The sequence below is a fragment of the Pyxicephalus adspersus genome, chromosome 9 (genome assembly GCF_032062135.1).
Source record: "Pyxicephalus adspersus chromosome 9, UCB_Pads_2.0, whole genome shotgun sequence".
Lineage (NCBI taxonomy): Eukaryota > Metazoa > Chordata > Amphibia > Anura > Pyxicephalidae > Pyxicephalus > Pyxicephalus adspersus.
The window spans coordinates 26,420,076-26,442,160 of NC_092866.1; the positions used below are offsets into that span (position 1 = coordinate 26,420,076).

The window sequence follows — 22,085 nt, forward strand, 5'->3', positions numbered from 1 at the left end:
TAACTAAGAGGTAAAACAAACACTTAATAATATGTGTTATTTTACTGACCTAATTTAATTTCAAGTATAACATGTAAGACTGATGACATTATTTTTTTTTCCTGAAAAGTAGTGTTTTACCCATTTTTAATATTGGTGAAGTGTTCATGCAAATTAGCCATGGTAAAAAAGCGGTGATGTTTCGGATCTAAAACTCCACTTCACTAGTATCAAAAAAATATTGTTTTGTTAACGTTCTACATGGTGAAGCCAGCTATCCATTTGTTTTGGTATTTTAATGAATCACTATTTTAAAATATTTTCTTGAAACATCATTTGTACTTATTTGTAAATAGAACAAGAAACTTTTTTTTTATTTTTTAGATTACTAAACTAGTATGAAACTTGATGTACTGTATATACTGCACACACATGATGCAGTACATAGATCCAAAAATAATTCTTTAAAGTGTATTTATAAGGCTAATTTCAGACTTGCTGTGTCCAATTGCATGTCTGACTGCTTTCACGCACAAAACAAACTGCTGCTGTCCAACTGGGAGTGGCAAACCACACCACACTGAGCTGCAACAGTGCCTGCTGTACAGTGCAGAAAAAAGGTTTCAATTACTCTAATTCACTTCAATAGGAGAGGGTGGGACCACAGTTAAGCCCACGGCAGACTGCTGCTTCTCACTGCAGTTTTAAAATGGCCCTTACACAGCAAAGCTCACAAATGCCAGTGACCATGAGTAAAACTAATCTGCATTAGTACAACCATGCAAACTTTGTTAGCTATAAATTGCATTGATAATTACATAAAAACATTCTTTTTTTTAAGAAATGCTTATCGAGCCGGCGATTCTGTGCTGTGCGCCACTGCAGTATCCCACACAGCCTATTTTGCCTAGCAATGTCACTTGCAGCAGCAAAGAGTATAAAGAAATAGCAGCAGCCCCTGCTTCCCTTTAGCTGTGCAGCCTGATGTATTTTTTGGCATCCCCAGCATCTACTGTTAGGCTGTGCACAGCTGAAGGGGCTTTATAGCCTCCCTGCTCCCAGTCTCCTGTGCCTATTGTACCATTGAGCTGGGCCTGTGTCCCCGACTCTGTTTGTGCTTTCCCTTCTGTACTGCGTCTGGTGGATGGATTATTTGTTATGATCTCTGGCTCTGAATTCTGGACTAGTCTATTGGAATCTTGGTACTTCTATCTGTAGGCTCCTGGTCTGGTGCCAGCCCATCTCTTTACACCATCCTTTGCGCACTAAGTCCTGGGGGCATCTGAGTGCTGGGAGATGTAACCAGTCTCCTAAGGCTGAGCGGGGGCTTACTAAAGGGGAAGACTGCGGCCTAAATTGGGGGACTGGTGTCTGGGGAATACTGGTGCGGACTGGGGCCTTGCACTTATATTTACAATACCATACTTAAAATTATTAGTGAAATTTCCTTTTAAGGCATTTAAAAATTGTTTGCTTTCTTTTGATAATCAATACTTTATCTGTTAGGAACTTGCTTTTTATGTACAATGATGTTATTGCAACTCTCCTATATTTGACATCAACTATCACATGCAGGAAAATAAACTGAAATTCTCAAGGTATTTGGAGAATGAATACAAAGTGAAAATCAACCCAAACTCAATGTTTGACATCCATGTCAAGAGAATACATGAGTACAAGCGCCAGCTTTTGAACTGTCTGCATGTGATCACCTTATACAACCGTAAGTAAAACAGTTCAAAATAAATCAAAAGTACAACTTATTGAATTTTAACCTTTTTCAATGAAAAGACCATTCAAAGACAAACTATGGAACTATGTGTTGTTCTCAAAAGAATTCTTAAAAGGCAGGATAGCCCTGACTACACCGGCTGAAAAAACATCCATGAAACAATGTGAACCCGAATAAATGTTGGGGATCCATTAAACTTAATAATTCAGTTATTATTCATGATTTTGCTCAGGGAATGAAACAATACAGAGTTTAATGAGCTTATTTTATAAAACAATTTATTAAAAAAGGAAACGGGTTAATAGTGCAGTACACGTAATAACATATCCAATTACAGATTTTAATGAGCTTATTCTTTAAAACATATTATTAGGAAAAGTAGAACTTGATGGACTTATGTCTTTTTTCAACCTGACAATTAACAGGTTAATAGTGCAGTACAGTAAGTGTAACAACAAATCCAAATTTAGAAATTCATTTTGACCATACTTCAGTGACTTTTAGTATATTGCCGATAGATAGAATTCTGTTATAACATGTAAATTAGAAGTATTCCCTTTATTTAGTGATTTAGTATGCTTGAACATGGAGGTCTAAAGGTTGGTAGAAACAGATCCTGAGTAACTTGTCTGTGAACATTTTGGGCAAAAGGATATATGATTGACTAACAAATCCTTTGAATAATTGCTAAAAATGCAACGCTGCTGTGTCACTAATCATAAACTGTCACATATCACTTATCATATACTGTACTAAACTGACATTTTTTTTTAGGTACACATATTCAGTTGAAGCTGTATTATAGTTGGTAATAATCATAATACTAAGCAATAATTGTAAAATATCATTCCTTCCAGGTATAAAGAAGGATCCTAGCAAACAATTTGTTCCTAGAACTGTGATGATTGGAGGAAAGGTGAGAAAAGGAATAGAGGCTAACACTGCCATTTCAAGCATACTTAAGTATAATTTTGTTTTACAATAAATGCTCAGACAAGATATGTCACTTTCAATTATTAGTCTGAAAACCAATATTTGTGTGGTTGTTTTAGTTAATTGGTCTAGTAGTACCAATATATAATGCAGAATTACTGATGTATATTTAAAACACAATCCCTATTTAATGTACAGCGCTGCGGAAAATGTTGGTGCTATATAAATCCTGTTTATTAATATTGATAATAATATTAAAAATAATAATCTGTGATCACACTTTCTTTCATAAACATATATTTCTGTCTATCTCATCACTTATTCTCTAGTACTTCACCCTTTCAGTTTTCCTTTTCTCTGTCTCATTGATAGGCTGCTCCTGGGTACCACATGGCTAAGATGATCATCAAACTAATCACTTCTGTGGGTGATGTTATCAACAATGATCCTGCTGTTGGGGACAGACTTAAACTTATTTTCCTGGAGAACTACCGTGTTTCTCTGGCAGAGAAAGGTTTGCTATTTAAGTCAATGGTTACCTATAAAAAGCATTAATGATTATTGAGGTATAGTTTGCATATAACATATGCATTTGTTTACCCATTAATTAATGCCTCTAATGATCTACTCAGACTATGCATTGTGTTAGTGCAATATATTACTTGTGTTTTATAGTTTCCTGTGTTAAGGCAGGCCTTTGTTTTAAATTCACCTGGCGGCGCACCCTACCATCCCAAAATGGGGCAAACAACAATTTTGCCTTGCAGCATTAACTATGAAAGCTGTCCATTGGCTTCCATTGTGAAATGTATTGGGTGCCATTGGGGAGAGGGGGTGTCTTTTCAAGTTAAAGGGCACTGCAACACATTGAACCACAGTACATGTATTTGTATTTGCTGCAGTTTTGTGTGGCACAAACATGCATTTTCTGCATGCATTATATCAACTATAGGAATGGGCCGGACCGTTCATGTACTTGTAACATAATATAATTTGCGAAATTTGTAAATCAAACAAAATGCTGGTATTCTACCACAATTTAAAATGGAGACCACTCCTTTTAAAATACATTTATGGACTTGAAACAAAAAACAATTTGATGTATGTAAGTCCACCATAATACTGTTTCCACAATACCACTCAGTATACCAAGGCCAAAGTCTTGATGATATACATTTTTTATTTACTTAATAACACTAGATCTTAATACTCCTATTTATAATAAATATCAAAAGATATACTGTAGATATAGACAGCCAAAAATGGAGACCACGATCTGGTTTACACCCAATGTCTTACATAAGAGATGTTCATTGCCTGTATATGACAATTTATGAATATCTTTGAAAAACTTTTTATAGGAGTTGTCCCTCCTTGATCCAGAAGATGAGATAGGTGCACTGGTATCTGTGCGGACTGAATGCTTTCTGTTATATGCAGTTAGATAAAGATCCTTAAATAAAACTTTGGCTACTTTGTCAAGGCTGCAGGTATTTTAGATATTTTGCTGGTGATGGATTGGCGTTGTAAATCTTGGTTTGTCTGGTCACAGACACTCCCTGTTACCTTCCTATTTATCCAGACCTGCTGTCTCTATGACCCACCTTCCTACAGGGTTCCAGTTAAATGACCTAAATGTTGAAAGCTAATTTCTAAAGGATATGGGTATATCTCCAATTGCTCCGCCTGCCCTTGTTGATTTTTTTTGTTCCTGTTATGCTAGCCTTTATAATTGTTCTTGTAGAAAGGCAATTTATGCTTCACTGTAGGTCCTCCTCTTTTTCTAAGGTGGTGTTTTCCTTCACCTAAGCAAGACTGTTTCCTTCCCATCAGCCTGTCCTATCCTAGCTTCTCGTAGCAGAGAATTCACTGCTTGGACATGCTTCAGGCTGCTCTTGTTTATTTAAATGCTACAACAAAGCAATTAATCAAATCAATACATGGTTTGTGTACTGCTTGCCATTCATACAATTTTAATTGTCTTGCTGTGGATTTAGACTCTTAATGTTTTTTCTCGTTTCATTTCATCTCAGACAGGCTTGATATTGCTGAAAGCAGGTCTCTGTTGGTGCCAACCTATCAATCTTAAAACTACTTGTTCTTCTTTTAACTGACAATAGCTTTCTTAAACCTTGTATGGCTATGTACACACATGCAATTATTGTCGTGGAAAGGATCTTTAATGATCCTTTCCAACGACTGCACAATGCATGAACGAGTGAGGAACATAAGCGCCGTTCTGCTGTATGGAGAGGGGAGGTGGAGAACGACTGAGCGGCATCCCACTGCGCTCCCTCCCCCTTAACTTCCATTAGGACCGTTCATTGTCCATCATCTGTAGATCCACCAGGACGGCCGATGGAAGACAAGTGCTGTAAACACACCAGATTCCCGTCCGATATTGACCCTGAGAGGATTATCAGATGAGAACAATTGCACGTCAAATGACTGCGGATATGTAACAAATCACTTCTAGAAATTGCCTACATGTATGGAAAGACTGTCAGACTGTTTGAATTGTAACACATTGTTCTCCCACTTACATAGAAGTTATCCTGGAGACAGTCCAAGCCACAGAAATTCACCTAAATTGGCACCCAAATAAAAAGCCCTCAAAGTAACAAAAAATAATATGACATCAAGTCTGTTGGCAACATTAAGGTCATTATGATATTGCACTATTGCTAAATACAATTAATACAATACAGAACTATGTTGATATATTATATTACAATAAATATCCCATATGAATATTGGCCTCTTGCTAGACCACTATCGAATAATAACATACTCATACACAAAATTTTAAAACGATTTTAGAAAAACGGCTATCTCAAGTTCAGTACACACACTGGGGACTGAGGTACACATGCCAGATGTTTGCCTGACACAAGCATGGCATGTCATTATCAGGTTGCAATAGGTCAGCAGGCAAAATATTAGTTACAAATACTTTAAATTTGGAACATATTGAACTCATTTCGTACGTTATGTAAAAAAGGCTAGAGGGGTGGAATAACATGAAAATATATAGTGTAAACCACAAAACAGTTGCAATGAACAGAGAACAGTCAATGACCAGACACACCAACCCTGTAATGAGGTATTTGCTTGAGACAATATTGAGTATGTTTTAAGACTTTGTCTCAATAGCCGCCCCAGTGATATTGATAATAACATGTAGATTTTGGCTCAATCAGTGACCTACTTAATATGACCACTATGGTAAACAAAGTGCCAAAGTAATCATGCAGCTACTGAAGTGCTGATATAATCATCCTAAATATAGAACTATATGTTTCAAGCTAAGATTGATATTGCACAATGATAGTTAGATGGGACGTAGGGAAAGGGACACGCATACATTTAGCCCAGTTGGATTTAGGGAGGAGGGGGGTGAGGTAAGGGGAAACTAGGGAAGAAGGGGGATAAATATGTATTGTTAGAATGGCTGGATTAGTAGAGAAAATAAATGGAGAAGGGAAGAAAAGGAGGGGACCATGCTTCCCCAATGCCAAGGAAGCTCTGCTAATTGAAAGACAGGGTTATCGAAAAGGGGGCCATAGGACCCGGGCTAGAGAACAGTTTTCCTGCGCGTAAAAGATTGTCCCATAAGCATGAGCATGGCACTATATTTTATTTATTTTTGGGAGGGGTGGGCAGGAAGCACATCATTGTATACACCCAGTCAGCTGGTAGTATGCATTCCAAGGGTAAGATTATCTAATAGTACACCACCCAAATAAAAAATGCTGGGCGGCTCAATGATGAGTGAATCAAACGGAGGAGGAAGAGCTGAGAAGCACACGAAGAAAGGGATCCCCACACATAATGCCCATGGGGGCGGTGGCTGGTCCTCAGCGCCCCCTTAATCTGTCTTGGACAAGAAATAACCCCTTAGAGTTCTTCAGCGCCACTGGTGGGTGGTACCGCAAATTTATGATCCTATTTTCTTAGGAAAATTTTCTTATTTTCTTTTTTTTTTTTCACATATAATGAACATTGATGGTAATTTGAAAACTAGTATGGTATGCAAAAAGAGCAGGTTTTATGGAAAATATTTCTCATTTTAAATTATGAATTGCTCTTTTTTTCTCTCAGTTGTCCCTGCTGCTGATCTTTCTGAGCAGATCTCTACTGCTGGAACTGAGGCATCTGGTACAGGAAACATGAAGTTCATGCTAAATGGCGCCCTTACAATAGGCACCATGGATGGAGCTAATGTTGAGATGGCCGAAGAAGCAGGAGAAGAAAACCTCTTCATATTTGGCATGAGAGTGCCTGATGTAGAACGTCTTGACCGTGAAGGGTAAGACATTGTTTCCTGTGTTCTAATGCACGTTGCCTAATTTTTCTGATGTAAATACTAATGCTAAGCATACTAAATGACATTACAGATTTACAAACAGAAGTAAGTAAGTAATACCTAATTTACACAGTAAAAACTGATCTGCATATGGCATGTAGTTGAACTGAGAGTTTCAGCGGAATAGCATAGTGAGTCACTATGACTGGGAGACTGAACTCCAACTATGTGCTGTATGAAAAAAAAAAATTGTGTACTTTATGGCAAGTGGTTAATGCGGGTTTGTAATGCTCCATGCTGCATATTACTGAAAATGTGCTGTGTGTTCTCACCGAAAAAAATGAAGAACAATCACTGCTGGTCACATATAGCACACTCTGTCTAATAGCTTAACCTGTGCTGAAAAGTAAGTGCAGTTTTAAGGGGCATATTTAAAAAGAACCTGAACATACTAATAGTATACTCTGTATACATATGCCACAGTCCTTGAACCCACAAAAGATGTCCGAATTACTTTGCACAAATGACAGTCTTGCAGACATATAAACCTCAAGATGGAGGATAATTTCCCTTCCATTTACTTTCTTGTGCTTAGCAACCTTTCTTTTTTTGGCAACCAACAACTTTTCAGAAAATGACTAGTTTATTTAAGATTAGTTTTTGTACAGTGTGGCTTTAAGAGAGCAACAGTCATAAATATATAATATACATTACAGCTTACAGCACAGTGGTGAAAAATACAGCAAACTTCTATTCTATAGTTAATTCTTATTGTTTACATCAATCATCATGATGTGTAATCAACATGATTGCTTTGAGAATTTACCTTGTTCTATTTTGGCTTTAGCTGCACCTTAAAAAGTTTTATAAAGACTTATTTTAATGCATATACAGTTATTTCATACTTTAAAAGGTTTGTATTTATAATATCCAGCTGTTTTATCATGCATTGCACCTCCACAAAACATTAGACACCTATACATTTTGAAGCTGTATTTTTCTGGTGATGAAGTTCAGTAAGTGCCTCATTACCAATTTGAATTTTATAATATATTATACATAATTGTTTCCCAGGTTTTTTTTTTTTCAACTTGATAATAGGTTATTTATAATTTCTTGCAGTTACAATGCCCGACAGTATTATGAGAGGATTCCCGAGCTCAAGCAGGTGATTGATCAGCTTAATTCAGGATACTTCTCCCCCAAACAGCCTGACCTTTTCAAGGACATTGTCAACATGTTGATGAATCATGACAGGTAAAAATTCTTTCTTTAGGCATTTCCTTTCCTGATTATTTTTGTTCCCATCTCTTCAGCTCATTATATTTTCTTTTTCTGTTCATTCCGAATTCCCCTTTAACTGCCTCACAAATACTGTATTATTCTTTTCAGGTTCAAAGTATTTGCAGATTATGAAGATTATATCAGATGTCAGGATTCTGTCAGCGCTCTTTACAAGGTGAATTGTCATAGTACAGGCTTACACATGTAAAGCAAGGACATGGTAGTTTTGTTTTTTTATGGTAGGACTATTTATAGGTCCTCAGTCCCCCTGCCGGAAATAGTATGAAATAAGATTCCTTCTCTATTTAAGACATTTTACTTCACATTAGGATGCATTACAAAACAAAACCGACTAAAAATTACATTCATTGGCTTTTTTATTTACTTAAATAATACCATTTTTTTCTTCTCCAATCAGAAGTTGCTACTATACCCTTTAAATCTCTTTGTGTTCTTTTTACGTCTCTTACAAAAATCCTTCTTTTATAGAATCCAAAAGAGTGGACTCGCAAGGTGATCCATAATATTGCTGGATCTGGAAAGTTCTCCAGTGATCGGACCATTGCTCAATATGCCCGGGAAATATGGGGGGTAGAACCCAGCACCCTGAAGATTCCTCCACCTGACGTTCCACGTGAATGACTTCACCCCTGCTTATTACCGGATGCTCTCCAGAGCCATACATCTTCAGCTTCTCCAAGACATGATCCAAGGCTCACAATGCATGTAAATTCCAAACACCATTCATATACCATCCCCACTGTCCTTTCATTTTCACCTCAAAATCAAATAGTCCCTATTCCTCCACCACGAAGGAAGCACAAGAACAAGGCCCTTTGTTTGTTAATGGAAAATTTTAATCTTCAGTCCACCACTATGTAAAATGGATTATGTTTTAATCATTCTGTATGAAAACATTTTAACTCCTGACTATTAAAAACACTGTTCGGCCTTAACATTATTTTTAATTTTTTGTTATCCTTTAGGTATTTCTTTACCTCTGCCCCCAGGCAGGTCATGTGTTTTATATCTATATGAATATGAACAGGTGAAACATAAGTGAGTTTAATGCAGTTTCATTCACTATAACATAATATGCAATATGCATACTTTGTGTATAAATCTACAAATATTAAGCTTTAAATGGATCTACTCTTAATATGCTATCAGCATGCAAACTTCTATCTTACTATCATCTACTGCTAGTGTATCTTAAAGAACCAGTGCCATGCATTATCCATGAATATAGGTTTCTGATGACTAACAGCTGTCATATTACCATTGTAAGCTTTTATAACTACATCTTCTAAAATCACACAAATAGCTTTTCCTGATTTGTTTGTAAAGGTGAGCAAAATGGCTGCTTTTTATTTTCAATTTATCTGCTATTTTTTCATAGTTTGCCAATGAAACATGACACCTTGTGCAAATGCAGGGACATTGTAAGGACTGATTTAAAAAAAATTAAAAAAAAAATCCAATTATACCATTTAGGATGCTATAAAATGTTGCTGTAAAATTTAAACAACATCATAAAAAGATTATGTTCTGTCACATGTTGTGTAAATTTAAATATGTTCAAAGGGTATTTAACAGTTTTAAATACAGCCTAAAAAATATTGTAAATGTGGCCCTAACAGAAAAGTGGCATCACAAAGTATATCACAAGATGTCTCTGTGTTGTTTACTGAATAAATATTATAATCTTGATTTTTTTTGTCTTGTCTCCTTTAATAATTGAGTAAATAAGAATTATTATAATCATGTCCCTCTTACTTGCTGTATGCAGTGCCTATGCTCCTTGTCCTTCCTATGTTCATGTATTCCCTCACTCTGTGTTCTTATCACTCTTCCCAGACTTCCTCTCTTTATCCTCTTGGGACATCAGTGAACATGCAATTTTGGCTGTGTTAGCTGTGTTTTTTTTTATTCTATTTTTCTGTCAATCTAAAGAGCATCACTTAACCCATTCCATGTCAGACCATCATTTCCCCCTAGAACTTGTGTGGTTACATCACGGTCTACCGTGCAGCCTAGTTTGGAAGAATATCATAGATACAATATCATGCACATGTGGCAGAAAATCTCACATATATCTCACTCCTTTTTCATGTATAGTTATATTGCATTATAGTTATATTGCTATAGTTATAGTGCATTATTCAACTCTCAACTAAATCTTCCTTCCGAACCTATACACAATTTGGGCCCAAGGGCTAGAGCTTATTAAAGAGAGTAAGTTAAGGATCAGAGAAATTCATTCCAGCTCTGACCTTTCCCATGAGCTATTATTATAACCACTTCCCAGACAGTGAAGGAATTTCTTGTTAATACCCCTGCTTTTTTTAAGTCTGGCATATACCAATTGAATCAAAAATAAACTGTCGAACAGTTCAGTAAAGAACAACATGAAATCATGGTGATATATATATATATATATATTCTTTTATTCTGAACTATAGACAGACTGTGAACTGTGGCCATGGACTCTGAACAGTTTGAAGACAAGACAAGTTGAAAGTAGTACCAACCAACCTAGAGACACTTCACAGACTCCAGGAATACCTGCAACTCCACAGTGTACACCAATCCTGAAGAAGTGGTCACTAAAGTGCCACAAAACACATTGATGGTGAATTTTACATTTCCTTGGACAAATAAGTACAGTTTTACGAGAAAATTCTGGACCATCTCCTTCTCTACTTGGGCGCCTCTGCTATCAACGCCATTGCCTTCTTTCTATTTTTTGAAAACTTAAAAACCAAGAGGTGATACCCAATATTCTTTAATTTTTTAGGTTAGGTGTGCTGTTCAGAAGCTGCTGTATTGTAAGGAACAGCAAGTCATCCACCTGCCCACAAGGGTTTGCACCCTTGTGATCAGACAGTATCCAGGTTTTTACAAGAAATCAAATTAGGTGCAGAAATGTGTTTACCAAGCTTATACGCAAATGGGCTTGATTTATGAAAGCTCTCCAAGGCTAGAGAGGATACATTTTCGTCAGTGAAGCTGGGTGATCCAGCAAACCTGGAATGCCTGTTTAGGTATAGTTGGGCAATGCAACATTAGTGGTTTACAAAAAAACTCTTTACAGAAATCAGGGAGGTGGAATTCATCCTGTGCTGGACAGACCACCACTTTTTCTGAGCTGCCAAAACTTTCCAGGGGATGTTTCCTTTGGGTGTTTTCAAACCTCTCTGTTCTCGTCCAACATAAGGCTATTGTGTTTGAAGGACACATTTTATGTGATTTTATTTTAAATTAGATCCTAGGAGGCACATGGACTGGTATTTAGTTTTTATTTACATACCAGATGTATGTTTTTGTGCCGATTGTTTTCTTTGGGGAAAGCCATTTTTGTTTGTATAATTATTATTATTTTTGGAAACATTTTCACATAAAAGGGTCAACCACTAGCTGAGTGTATATCTGCATTCATATTCTTCATGTCTAGTAGGAAAGGTCAGACGTGTTTAAAGTTTCAAAGAACTGTTTCTATACCAGCAATATTTTTTCTGACATAAGTAATGACAGTTTAAGAAGAGGAGTGTAAAAATCACCTTTTTCTGTGTTTCTGTCTTATTAAGATTTTGGTAGGCCACTTTTATAATTAAATTTGTTCAAAACTCTGGTGACAGCTAAGACTCCCAGTATCCCTACTTTACTTTTATAATTACATTGTATTCCTATTTTTTCTAAAAGTATTGTATCCCTATTAGTCTCAAATATACTCAGCCTGCATTAAAGTCCAAGTTCCACCTAATCACACTTTCTTTTCTTCTAATACTTGCTATCACCTAATATCACTTAATTCTGGTCCAGGGGTCCAGCCTTTTTCCATCCCCTCATCCTTCTCCAAAACTAGTTTCTCGATCCTAACCTCCCACAAGTTGTAGACCAAGAGGCAGAATTGACATCCTTGATTTTGAAGTCCATTAAGTCTGTATATACTGCCTCTGCTACTTTAAAACTGCTAAAATATGATCCAGAAAACCTGAAATAGATTTCTTAAAGGCCATTTAGTATTTGTTAGCAAATGTTTTGAATGCTGGACCAGATCCATTTCGGGTTTGCTAGATTACGCAGGTTCACTGGTGAAAGTGGCTTGCACTCAGGTGTCCTCAAAGAGTTGCACGGTGCAATTTTAAAACTATTGCATCTAACTTTTAGAGACTCCTGACTAGCATGATGTTTAGCAATTGGTACAAGGTATTGTGGTGCTTTTACAGTATTTAAAAATGGATAAAAATCTTTATCAAGTAACTTCTAGATTCGGAAAGACAGAAATTTGTAAATGACATAGTAAAGATTTTGCTAGAAATTAATATAAGCAATAGCGTGATTTCATTACGACTTTTTCAAATAAATATACATTCTTTTTATGAGGAATTTGACCATAGTTTAAATGGAGTGGCTTTGGTATTGTATACTTTTGCAAAAGTGTTTGATACAGTACCTCGTAGATGGCTAATGTGTATGTTAAGGTTTATAGCCTTGGAAAATTAAATATGTAAATTTAAATAAAACTGGTTATAAAAAACAATATATTGACAGGAGTCAATATCTGAGAATATGGGTATGTTCTGGTAAATCACTGATTAATGGCATCAAATCAATAGCATACAATATCAAGCCGCAGTTTCTAAAACAGGCAAAATATTTTTATTGTAATAAAAGCGATAAAGACTTTAACAAGAGAGTCTTATTCTTGCCCATGTATAAAGCATTAGTGTAACCTTTTCTGACATATTCAGTTCAGTTTTTGGCACCAGTTGACATAAATGATGTTGAAGGGCAACTAAATTAGGATGAATGTAGGACCTCCGCTATGAGGAAGGAATGAGCTGAACTGAATTTATTCCTGCTTAGGGAGGAGTTGTTTAAGAGGGAACATGCATGTTGTATAAATATATAAATGGTACACATTATGAACTGCAAAATTATTTAAAATGCCAACATCATCAACAGCTTCACTTTGCAGCCTACTTTCAGTACTCTGACCCTTAACATTACCTCTAACTTTACGGCCTTCAAAACACGGGTTTCTTCCCTTCCATGTTCAAGCATGATCCAATTAAACAATTACTTACCCACCATACCCCCCAACCCCATCCTCCAGATCCTCCTGCCATCAAAATTACTGGTCTGTCCCACTTTTTACCTTTTCTTCATAAAATTAATACTATACCCTTACATGCCACCTTTCTACTAACTCCTTCTTTAAAGTTCATCAAAGTGACCGAAGACCTAACTGCAAAATTTAAAGGCTACTATTCTATATTTATTTTACTCTCCCCAGCTTTTGACACATTGGACCATCATCTAATTCTCCAGATACTTCCCTCTCTGGGCATTGCTCTGTATTGGCTTTAAACCTAGTAGCACATTTTATGTTACATACTCTTACACCAGCTCCTCCCTGCACATATTCTTTGCTGGTATAGTACAAGTCTATGTCTTCAGACTTCTTCTCCTTTCTATCTATAACCGGGTCTTTGGCTTTCAGTATTTTGTTCATGCTGACAGCACCTACATCTCACTGCTCCTGGTCTGTCTACAATGTATGTTTCTGAATTTTTGAGACTGAACTGGATTAGCAAGGTTAACAGAAAATATACATAATCAATAAAATGTATTGGTTTATACAGATATCAAAACAAATATTTAGTAACTACTGTAAGTACAGATACGTGGTTTTTAACAATGTAAAGAGAAAAAAAACGTACTTGAGTAGTACTGGGATGATAAGAAAGGTTGCATTGTTCCCAATATGATTATCCTCTGAGCGGTAATCCCGAGTGTGGCTCAGGGTAAAAAAAAAATGCTAAAAAAGCAGTAACCCCGAGCCACACTCTGGGTAGCTAAAAAAAAATATACTTACCTGGTCCCATGGGCATCCTCCTGCGTCCTGCACGTCAGATCCCATCTTCAGGCCACGTTCTCTTACTCTGATCTTCCGCTGGTAAGTGCACTGACATTCCGCAGAGTTCCCGGTAACGTTGGTGTGTGCGGGAGGCCCGGTCGGAAATTCAAAATATTTTGTATTGGATTCAGGACAAAAAAACTGTATTGGATCCAATAATAATTATCATTATATTACACTTGGGAACAATTTTGAACACATTTTTTGTTGACTTGAGTTTTCTTCTATTACGTCAGGTTTTTTCTCTACCGCCTATCGTAATGCGATTACTGTAGCGTGGATTTGTATAGGCTATTCATTCATTTACATGCAAGACAGTGTGGTCCGAGGTTGTGCGCTGCTCTACTTAGCGAATAGGCAAAATTTATTTTTCTTCACACACATGTATTTCCTTTCTTTCAAATCATGTCTTTCTCGTCGTAAGTGCCTAAACAACCCTGATTCATTTTGTTATATCTGTGGCAGTTTCACTATTCCCAGTCAAAGGGCGAAATTCAGCACATTTGTAGAGCAAGCCAATTTTTCATATTTCAAAGTTAAACTGGTGATCAAGATAAGTCTTGGGCCCCTCATAAGGTGTGCAGTGTGTCGAGGGTTTACGGATGTGGACAAAGGGAACACGTGATAAGATGCGATTTGGTATACCTATGATTTGGCGAGAGCCAGGAGATCATTTCAGTGACTGTTACTTTTGTATAATGAGAACTTCAGGATATACCAAAAAAAAAAAAAAAAAAGATGTTACATAGAGTATCTTAGTCTACCAACGGCTATACGCCCAGTGGCTCATTCAGATGAAATCCCAGTGCCAGTTTTCGTTACACTACCCTCTCTTAAAGAACATGATTATGGTGATGAACTAGGTGACAGCAATGATGAAGAGTTTAAAAATTGAAGAGTACTCTGTTCGTAAGGGATTTGATCAGCATAAGTTGAGTGATTTGGCATGTGATTTGGGACTATCAAAGAAGGCTTCAGAACTTCTAGCATCAAGACTGCGTGAGAAAAACTTAATTGAAAGAGGAACAAAGGTATCGTACTTTCGAACCAGAGAAATTACATTTCTGCAGTACTTTAGAATTTACAGTGGCTTTGTGTATTGCCATAACATACCTCCTTTAATGGAGGAATTGTGAATTCCAATCGATAATTCAACTGAATAACGACTATTCATCGATAGCTCAAAGCGGAGCTTAAAGTGTGTCCTCCTTCACAATGGCAATAAATTTGAGTCAGTCCCAATTGGTCATTCAGTTTCTCTTTGTGAAGAATATGCAGACAAAAAGAGAGTCATTGAGTTGTTGCAATATTACTAACACAATTGGGTCATCTGTGTTGACCTTAAAATGGTATGCTTCCTTCTTCGTCAGCAATGCGGATACACAAAGTATCCCCATTATCTGTGCATGTGGGACAGCAGAGCTCGTGAGAGGCATTGGGTGGATAGGAATTGGCCTCCAAGACCTGCCCTAATACCAGGTGATACAAACATTCCACATGAGCCACTTATTGATAGAAAGAATAATATATTCCCACTTCTGCACATGAAACTGGGTCTGATGAAGCAGTTTGTTAAAGCTTTGCCAACTGAAGGAGACTGTTTCAAGTACCTCATTTTGGCATTCCCTAGCCTGTCATTTGAAAAAAATAGGTCTGGAGAAGATACACTTTCATCAATGAAGCTTTGCTATTTGTTAGCAAATGTTTCCAATCCAGGTTCAGATCCATTCCAGGTTCACTGGATCACCCAGCTTCACTGATGAAAGTGTGTCCTCTACAGCCTTGAAGAGCTTATAATCAAGCCGACTATTTCTCCACTAGCAACACCCTTCCTAGTGGTCTGTCCTCCACTTGTCTGCATCTAATCTAAACTCTGCTGCATGCTTCATCCAACTTTTCTGTTATTTCTCTAACACTGCCTGTTTCAGTGGGGAGGAGTTAGTGTCTGTTAGATTTTTTTTTGCCTTACATGTCCATGATGGGGATAATCAGCTCTGAGTATTATGTCGGCTCTATATAAATCCTGTTTATTATTATTATTAATAATAATAATAATAATAATATTAAAAATAATAATTGCCCTCACTTCCCTTTAGGACAAAGAGTGATGGGAAATAACTTCAGCAATGGTGCTCACTAAAACAAAAATGCATCTTTGTACAGTGAAAAAAGGTTAGGAATTTGACAGTTTTAATATATGTATGCCCACTTTTCCCTCATCATAGACACTTTTTTGTCTTTAGGTCACAGGTTGCAGGTTATGTGGTAGGTGGGAGGTTAAGAATAAAACTTAATAATGGAGAATTTAGGACAAGGGTTAAGAGTTCAAGCAACAAATTAGATATTGGAGGAATCTACAGGATATGAAATGGCTTGTTCCAGTGAAAGCTGGAACCAGCCGCCAAGCTGTTGACCCCTGACCTAACATGAATAAAAGTGCAGGGAATGCATCATTTTTGAGTTTCCGGGTGTAATGGGAAATACAAATTACTCCGGCTTTTTTACATTAAAGTACATTTGTGATGTTTCCTTGTTTGGAGTGACAAAAAGTGATCCTCTTTGCAGAATTGTTTCAGCAATTTGTGTGCTGACAAGGGGGAGCAGCTGACTTGACAGCTCTGATACACAAACATTAGAAGAGGATGTTGTTGTTGGGTTAACTGCAATATGCTGATTATCTGCTGCAGTTTCCTGCCCAGATGCACAGGGAGGAAGTGTAACCCAAATTGTATCATAGTAGTTTGGGCGGTGAAAAGTTACAGAGAGGGGCTGTTCCATGTCACAACTGCTGGAAAGAGGTAAGAAGAGTGCTATTTTATTTTTCTGGGACACACACACTGAATTAAATGGACATTTTTCATAATGTGATATGTTTAGGTGTCACTTGTGATTTACCAGAGGTAGTTCAAATATTATTTTGTAAATGTGATTTTATAAATTTTCAAATATTTTTCTTTGTAAACAGTTTTTTGTGAGTTTTGTATTCATGTTTTTAAATCTTCACTAGCTCATATTGCAACAAATTGCTGAACACTTAAAATGCTATACGATTGTCTGTAATACTGCAATAATACTGTAATAATGCAATGGTTATCTCTGGATTTATAACTATTGATATTAATCACATTCCTGTGATTGTGTACAATTTCTGTGAAGTATTTGTGAATGCTCTTGCTTTGCATGAGAAACTTCCTCTGCCTTTCATACATTGCATAGAAAAGGAGATTTGTTTTTCTTATACACTTTAAATAACAAAGGAGATTTTTGCCTTCACATATACAACTCAACAGCAAAAGTACCTAACTGTTTGTTCTGATTACTTTACATGTTTTTATAAGTGATTCAAATGTTTGCAAAGTTAAAGTTCAGCTTTTCTAGTCTCTATGGATTAGGGAAATACATAGTATTTTCTGTAACCTTAAATGGCGAGAAACAATATTTTCCTTTCTCTAACTAAATAATCTCTCAAAGAGTAAATTATATTTTGGGAGGTGGTCTGTGCCCAAAGAGTGTTTTAGGTTTTTGCCAATGTAGAAAATTTAAAATATTGCTTTAATTTTACATTTAAAATATATTTTCTAGAATTTATGTAAGCTATTTTTTTTTTTAATAAATCTTTAAACAGTTTTTTAATGACATTCAATTTGTTGACATTGCATATATGTACACAGTTTTTGTTTCCCAAGTAACTCAAAAAGTTCCAATTATAAAATACAGGTTGACAATCAAAAATCCGGCAACCTCCGTACCTGGGGAGGTCCGGCTTTTTGAAAATTCTGGATTTTTTTTATACTCACCTCCACACACAGACCAGCCTTCCTGTCGCAGCACCTGCCGACATCTGGCACAGCTCCAGGGACCAGGCAGCAGGGATGTCTCAACCTGTATTTAGTTTAACAAGCAAGACCTAATAGCTGTTTCTGCAGAACCACGCCATCAAAACATTAGTGGCCAAACAGTGTATTGCAGTCCCTGTATTGAAATTGTGATCTGAAATTCATGTCGGGAAACTGTGTGCTCTTCATTTTGATTACATTCACATAAAGAGTGGTTGGTGATGCAACTGCAATACAGTGCACCGCAAAGCAAGCAGCATGCCCTGTAGTAGCTGCATTGTAGGAAATAGTTTATATATATATATATATATATATAAATATTTTTTTTTTATGAGTTAAAAGAGTTTCGAGAATGAGACAAGGAAGACCATTCCAGAGAATTGGGGCAGCTCTAGAAAAGTCTTGTAGCCATGCGCCAAGGTTATGAGCGAGGAAGTCAGTTGTAAGTCATCAGAGGAGCGGAGAGAGCTGCTGGGGGAGTATTTTTTTACCAGGTCAGAAATATAAGTGGGACAAGAACTGTGAGGGGATTGGAAGGCAAAGCACAGGAGCTTCAATTTGATTCTAAGGTGAAATAGAAGCCAGTGTAGAGAACTGCAAAGAGAAGCAGCAGAAAAGGAGCAGTGAAAAGGATTGATGAGTCTGGCTGCAGCGTTCATATTAGATTGTAGAGAAGAGAGTCGGGTTAGTGGAATACCAGAGAGGGGGAGAATACAGTAGTCCAGACAAGAGATGATAAGAGCATGTACAAGGAGTTTGTTGGTCTCTGGGGACAGGTAGGGGCGGATTTTGGAGATGTTGTGTAGGTGAAACTGGCAGGACCTGAATATGGGGGGTAGAGGGCAGAGTGAGAGGGCAGAATCAAAGAAGAGAGTAGACATCGTCCACAGTAACAGGGCTGAGGGAGGCCAGTGATGATTTACAGGTGGAAGGAGTGAGTACGGTTGGAGTGGCTCGGTGGGCAGAGACATCATGTCTGATTTTGTCTGTTTTCCCCCTAAAGTAGGTGGCAATGTCTTGGGCAGAGAAGGATGTTGTGGGGGGAGCAGGTGTGGGGTTTAGGAGAGAGTCAATTGTTGATAAGAGGTTGCATGGATTGGAAGCTTGAAAGGAAATGACAGCGAAGAAAAAATTTTGCTTGTTGACAGTGAGTTCAATGTTAAAGCTTTGTAGCTTGGCTTTGTAGTCCATGAAGTCAGAGCTGAGGCCAGATTTCTGCCACTCAGCTGCATGAACAGTCTTTTGTAGCTGTTTGGGGTGATTGTTGTGCCAGGGTCAGGGGCTGGCAGGACGGGGGTAGCAGAAGGGGGCAGAGGCAACTTTATCCAGAGCCAAGGAAAGAGATTGGTTCAATCTCTTTCCTTGGCTGGGTGGCAGCTTCATCTGGGGAGGTGATTTTGGAGAGGGAAGGGGTTAGGGATGCAAGGCAGTTTGATAATAGGTTGTGGTCAAGGTCACGAATATTTCCCTGCCATTGACCAGGTCTGGGATGTGGCACAGGGGGGCAAGTGTTCGATAGGTTAAAGGTGATAAGGTTGTGATCAGAAAGGGGAAATGGCCAGTTGTCCAAAATGCTGATTGAATTTTGTAATATACATACGTAAAAGGATCCTTACACCAGGTTGTTTGTGGAGCAATCCAACTTCGTAATTACACAAGGTGCTAGGCCTATTTAAAAGTAAGCGGCTTTTTGTTATGCAGGGATGTCACTTGTGATGTACAGGTCCTTGGGCAGTGATCAACCTAAATTTTTAAAACTTTTTTTATGGCACTGCATTGTTTAAGCCAAAATATAAAAGTACCAACAGCGTAAAGACAAGGAAGACTCTGATTAGCTCCTAATTTGTTCTGGTTACATCACTGGGTCAAGGAGGAGCTTTCACTGTATCAGAGGTCTGATTAGTGGGTTTTACAGAGGAGGACCGTGGTGGATAAGGAATATTTGGGCTAAGGAAGACATAGAGCTGTGCTTGGTAAATGGGAATCTGTACTAAGGAGATGGGGATGCAAGAACTCTTTGGAAAAAAAGGGTAAGGAATGGGCTTAGGGAGAGGGATAATTTTTGGTTGCACTTACCTGTGTATTATGGTTTCCTCACACAAATTAGCAAATGTGTGTGAGTGCTCAAACAAAGGAGTGGCCTTCCTGTCTGTGGCATACTGTGTACTGTAAAAAACAAAGTTACTTTACTTTACTGTTTAACATCTTTATAAATGGTAGTTTGGGATTAAAAGTACCGTTTCTGTGTTTGCAGATGAAACCAAACTATGTAATAGAATTAAATCCATAAAGGATGTCTATAATCTACAAGCAGACCTGGATGTACTGTTTGGTTGGGCAGCCAAGTGGCAAATAACATTTAATATTGAGAAGTGTAAAGTTGTGCACCTGGGCGCTAATAACATGCGTGGTTGATACTGTCTAGGGGGAATACATTTGGGGTCAGAAATGGAAAAGGATCTGGGGGTTCTGGTAGATCATAGACTTAATAACAACATGCAATGCCAAGCTGCAATATCTAAAGCTAGTAATGTACTTCCTTGTATTAAAAGAGGAATAGACTGCAGAGATGGAGACATAATCCTGTCCCTGTACAAAGTTTTTGGTTGCACTTACCTGTGTATTATGGTTTCCTCACACAAATTAGCAAATGTGTGTGAGTGCTCAAACAAAGGAGTGGCCTTCCTGTCTGTGGCATACTGTGTACTGTAAAAAACAAAGTTACTTTACTTTACTGTTTAACATCTTTATAAATGATAGTTTGGGATTAAAAGTACCGTTTCTGTGTTTGCAGATGACACCAAACTATGTAATAGAATTAAATCCATAAAGGATGTCTATAATCTACAAGCAGACCTGGATGTACTGTTTGGTTGGGCAGCCAAGTGGCAAATAACATTTAATATTAAGAAGTGTAAAGTTGTGCACCTGGGCGCTAATAACATGCGTGGTTGATACTGTCTAGGGGGAATACATTTGGGGTCAGAAATGGAAAAGGATCTGGGGGTTCTGGTAGATCATAGACTTAATAACAACATGCAATGCCAAGCTGCAATATCTAAAGCTAGTAATGTACTTCCTTGTATTAAAAGAGGAATAGACTGCAGAGATGGAGACATAATCCTGTCCCTGTACAAAGAATTGGTCAGACCACATCTGGAATATGCAGTCCAGTTTTGGGCACCAGTTCACAAAAAGGACATTATGGAATTGGAGAGGGTGCAGAGAAGGGCAACTAAACTAATAAAAGGAATGGAGGAGCCCAGCTACGAGGAGAGATTAGCTGAACTGAATCTATTCATCCTTGAGAAGAGACGTTTAAGGGGGGATATGATCACCCTGTATAAATAAAAAAAAGGGTCCATATAGAGAACTCTCTTCCCAATTATTCACTTTGAGATCATTACAAAGAACAAGAGGGCACTCTTTGCGTCTGGAGCAAAAGAAGTTTAAGCTCCAGATAAGGAAAGGATTCTTCACTGTAAGGCCTGTGAAAATGTAGAATCGGCTCCCTTAGGAACTACTATAGTTTCAGCAACTACTATAGATTGTTTTAAGAAAAAGCTGGATGTTTTTCTAGAAGCACAGAATATAACTGGGTATTAAGGCTTTGAAGTAAAAATACCAGTGACTGTTGATCCAGGGAACATCCGGTTACCTCATGGAATCAGGAAGGAATTTTTTTCCCCTGTTGAAGCAAATTGTACTAGGGTTTTTTTCGCCTTCCTCTGGACCAACTATGTCTTTTTATTTAGGATTTTATATCTGGCATATGTTTATTTCTGGCATATGTTTTATTTTAGTGGTTGAACTTAATGGACTTGTATTTTTTCAACCTGACCTACTATGTAACTATGTAAAGAAATTGATAAACTAAAAAGTGTATCATAGCAGTCTTTCCTAACTATTTGGATAATACTTTCCTTTATTAATATTTTCCTCTTGGACCAGCGTTTCTCTACATTTTTTCATATGGGTAAGCCCTTGGAATAATTTTCAGGTCTTTAGGGAACCCCTGCTATAACTACTATATCCTTAGCTTACTGTAAAATAATATGGTGATCAGTAGGAAGACTACCTGTTACATTGTTA

The 22,085-nt window shown here is 37.4% G+C and overlaps 2 protein-coding genes across 2 annotated transcripts in view; both read left to right on the forward strand.

Moving 5' to 3' along the window:
- Window positions 1–9,944, forward strand: part of PYGM (glycogen phosphorylase, muscle associated) — a 44,702-nt gene extending 34,758 nt beyond the window's left edge. The window contains exons 12-18 of the mRNA XM_072422757.1: window positions 1,555–1,702; window positions 2,569–2,627; window positions 3,017–3,158; window positions 6,746–6,953; window positions 8,073–8,207; window positions 8,343–8,409; window positions 8,724–9,944. Coding sequence (XP_072278858.1) covers window positions 1,555–1,702; window positions 2,569–2,627; window positions 3,017–3,158; window positions 6,746–6,953; window positions 8,073–8,207; window positions 8,343–8,409; window positions 8,724–8,876 — 912 coding nt within the window. The 3' untranslated portion in view covers window positions 8,877–9,944. The remainder of the gene's footprint in view (window positions 1–1,554; window positions 1,703–2,568; window positions 2,628–3,016; window positions 3,159–6,745; window positions 6,954–8,072; window positions 8,208–8,342; window positions 8,410–8,723) is intronic.
- A 6,865-nt stretch (window positions 9,945–16,809) lies between these two features.
- RASGRP2 (RAS guanyl releasing protein 2) overlaps window positions 16,810–22,085 on the forward strand; it is a gene marked incomplete in the record, with an annotated part of 62,291 nt that continues 57,015 nt past the window's right edge. Inside the window, 1 exon segment of the mRNA XM_072422966.1 lies at window positions 16,810–16,955. Coding sequence (XP_072279067.1) covers window positions 16,825–16,955 — 131 coding nt within the window.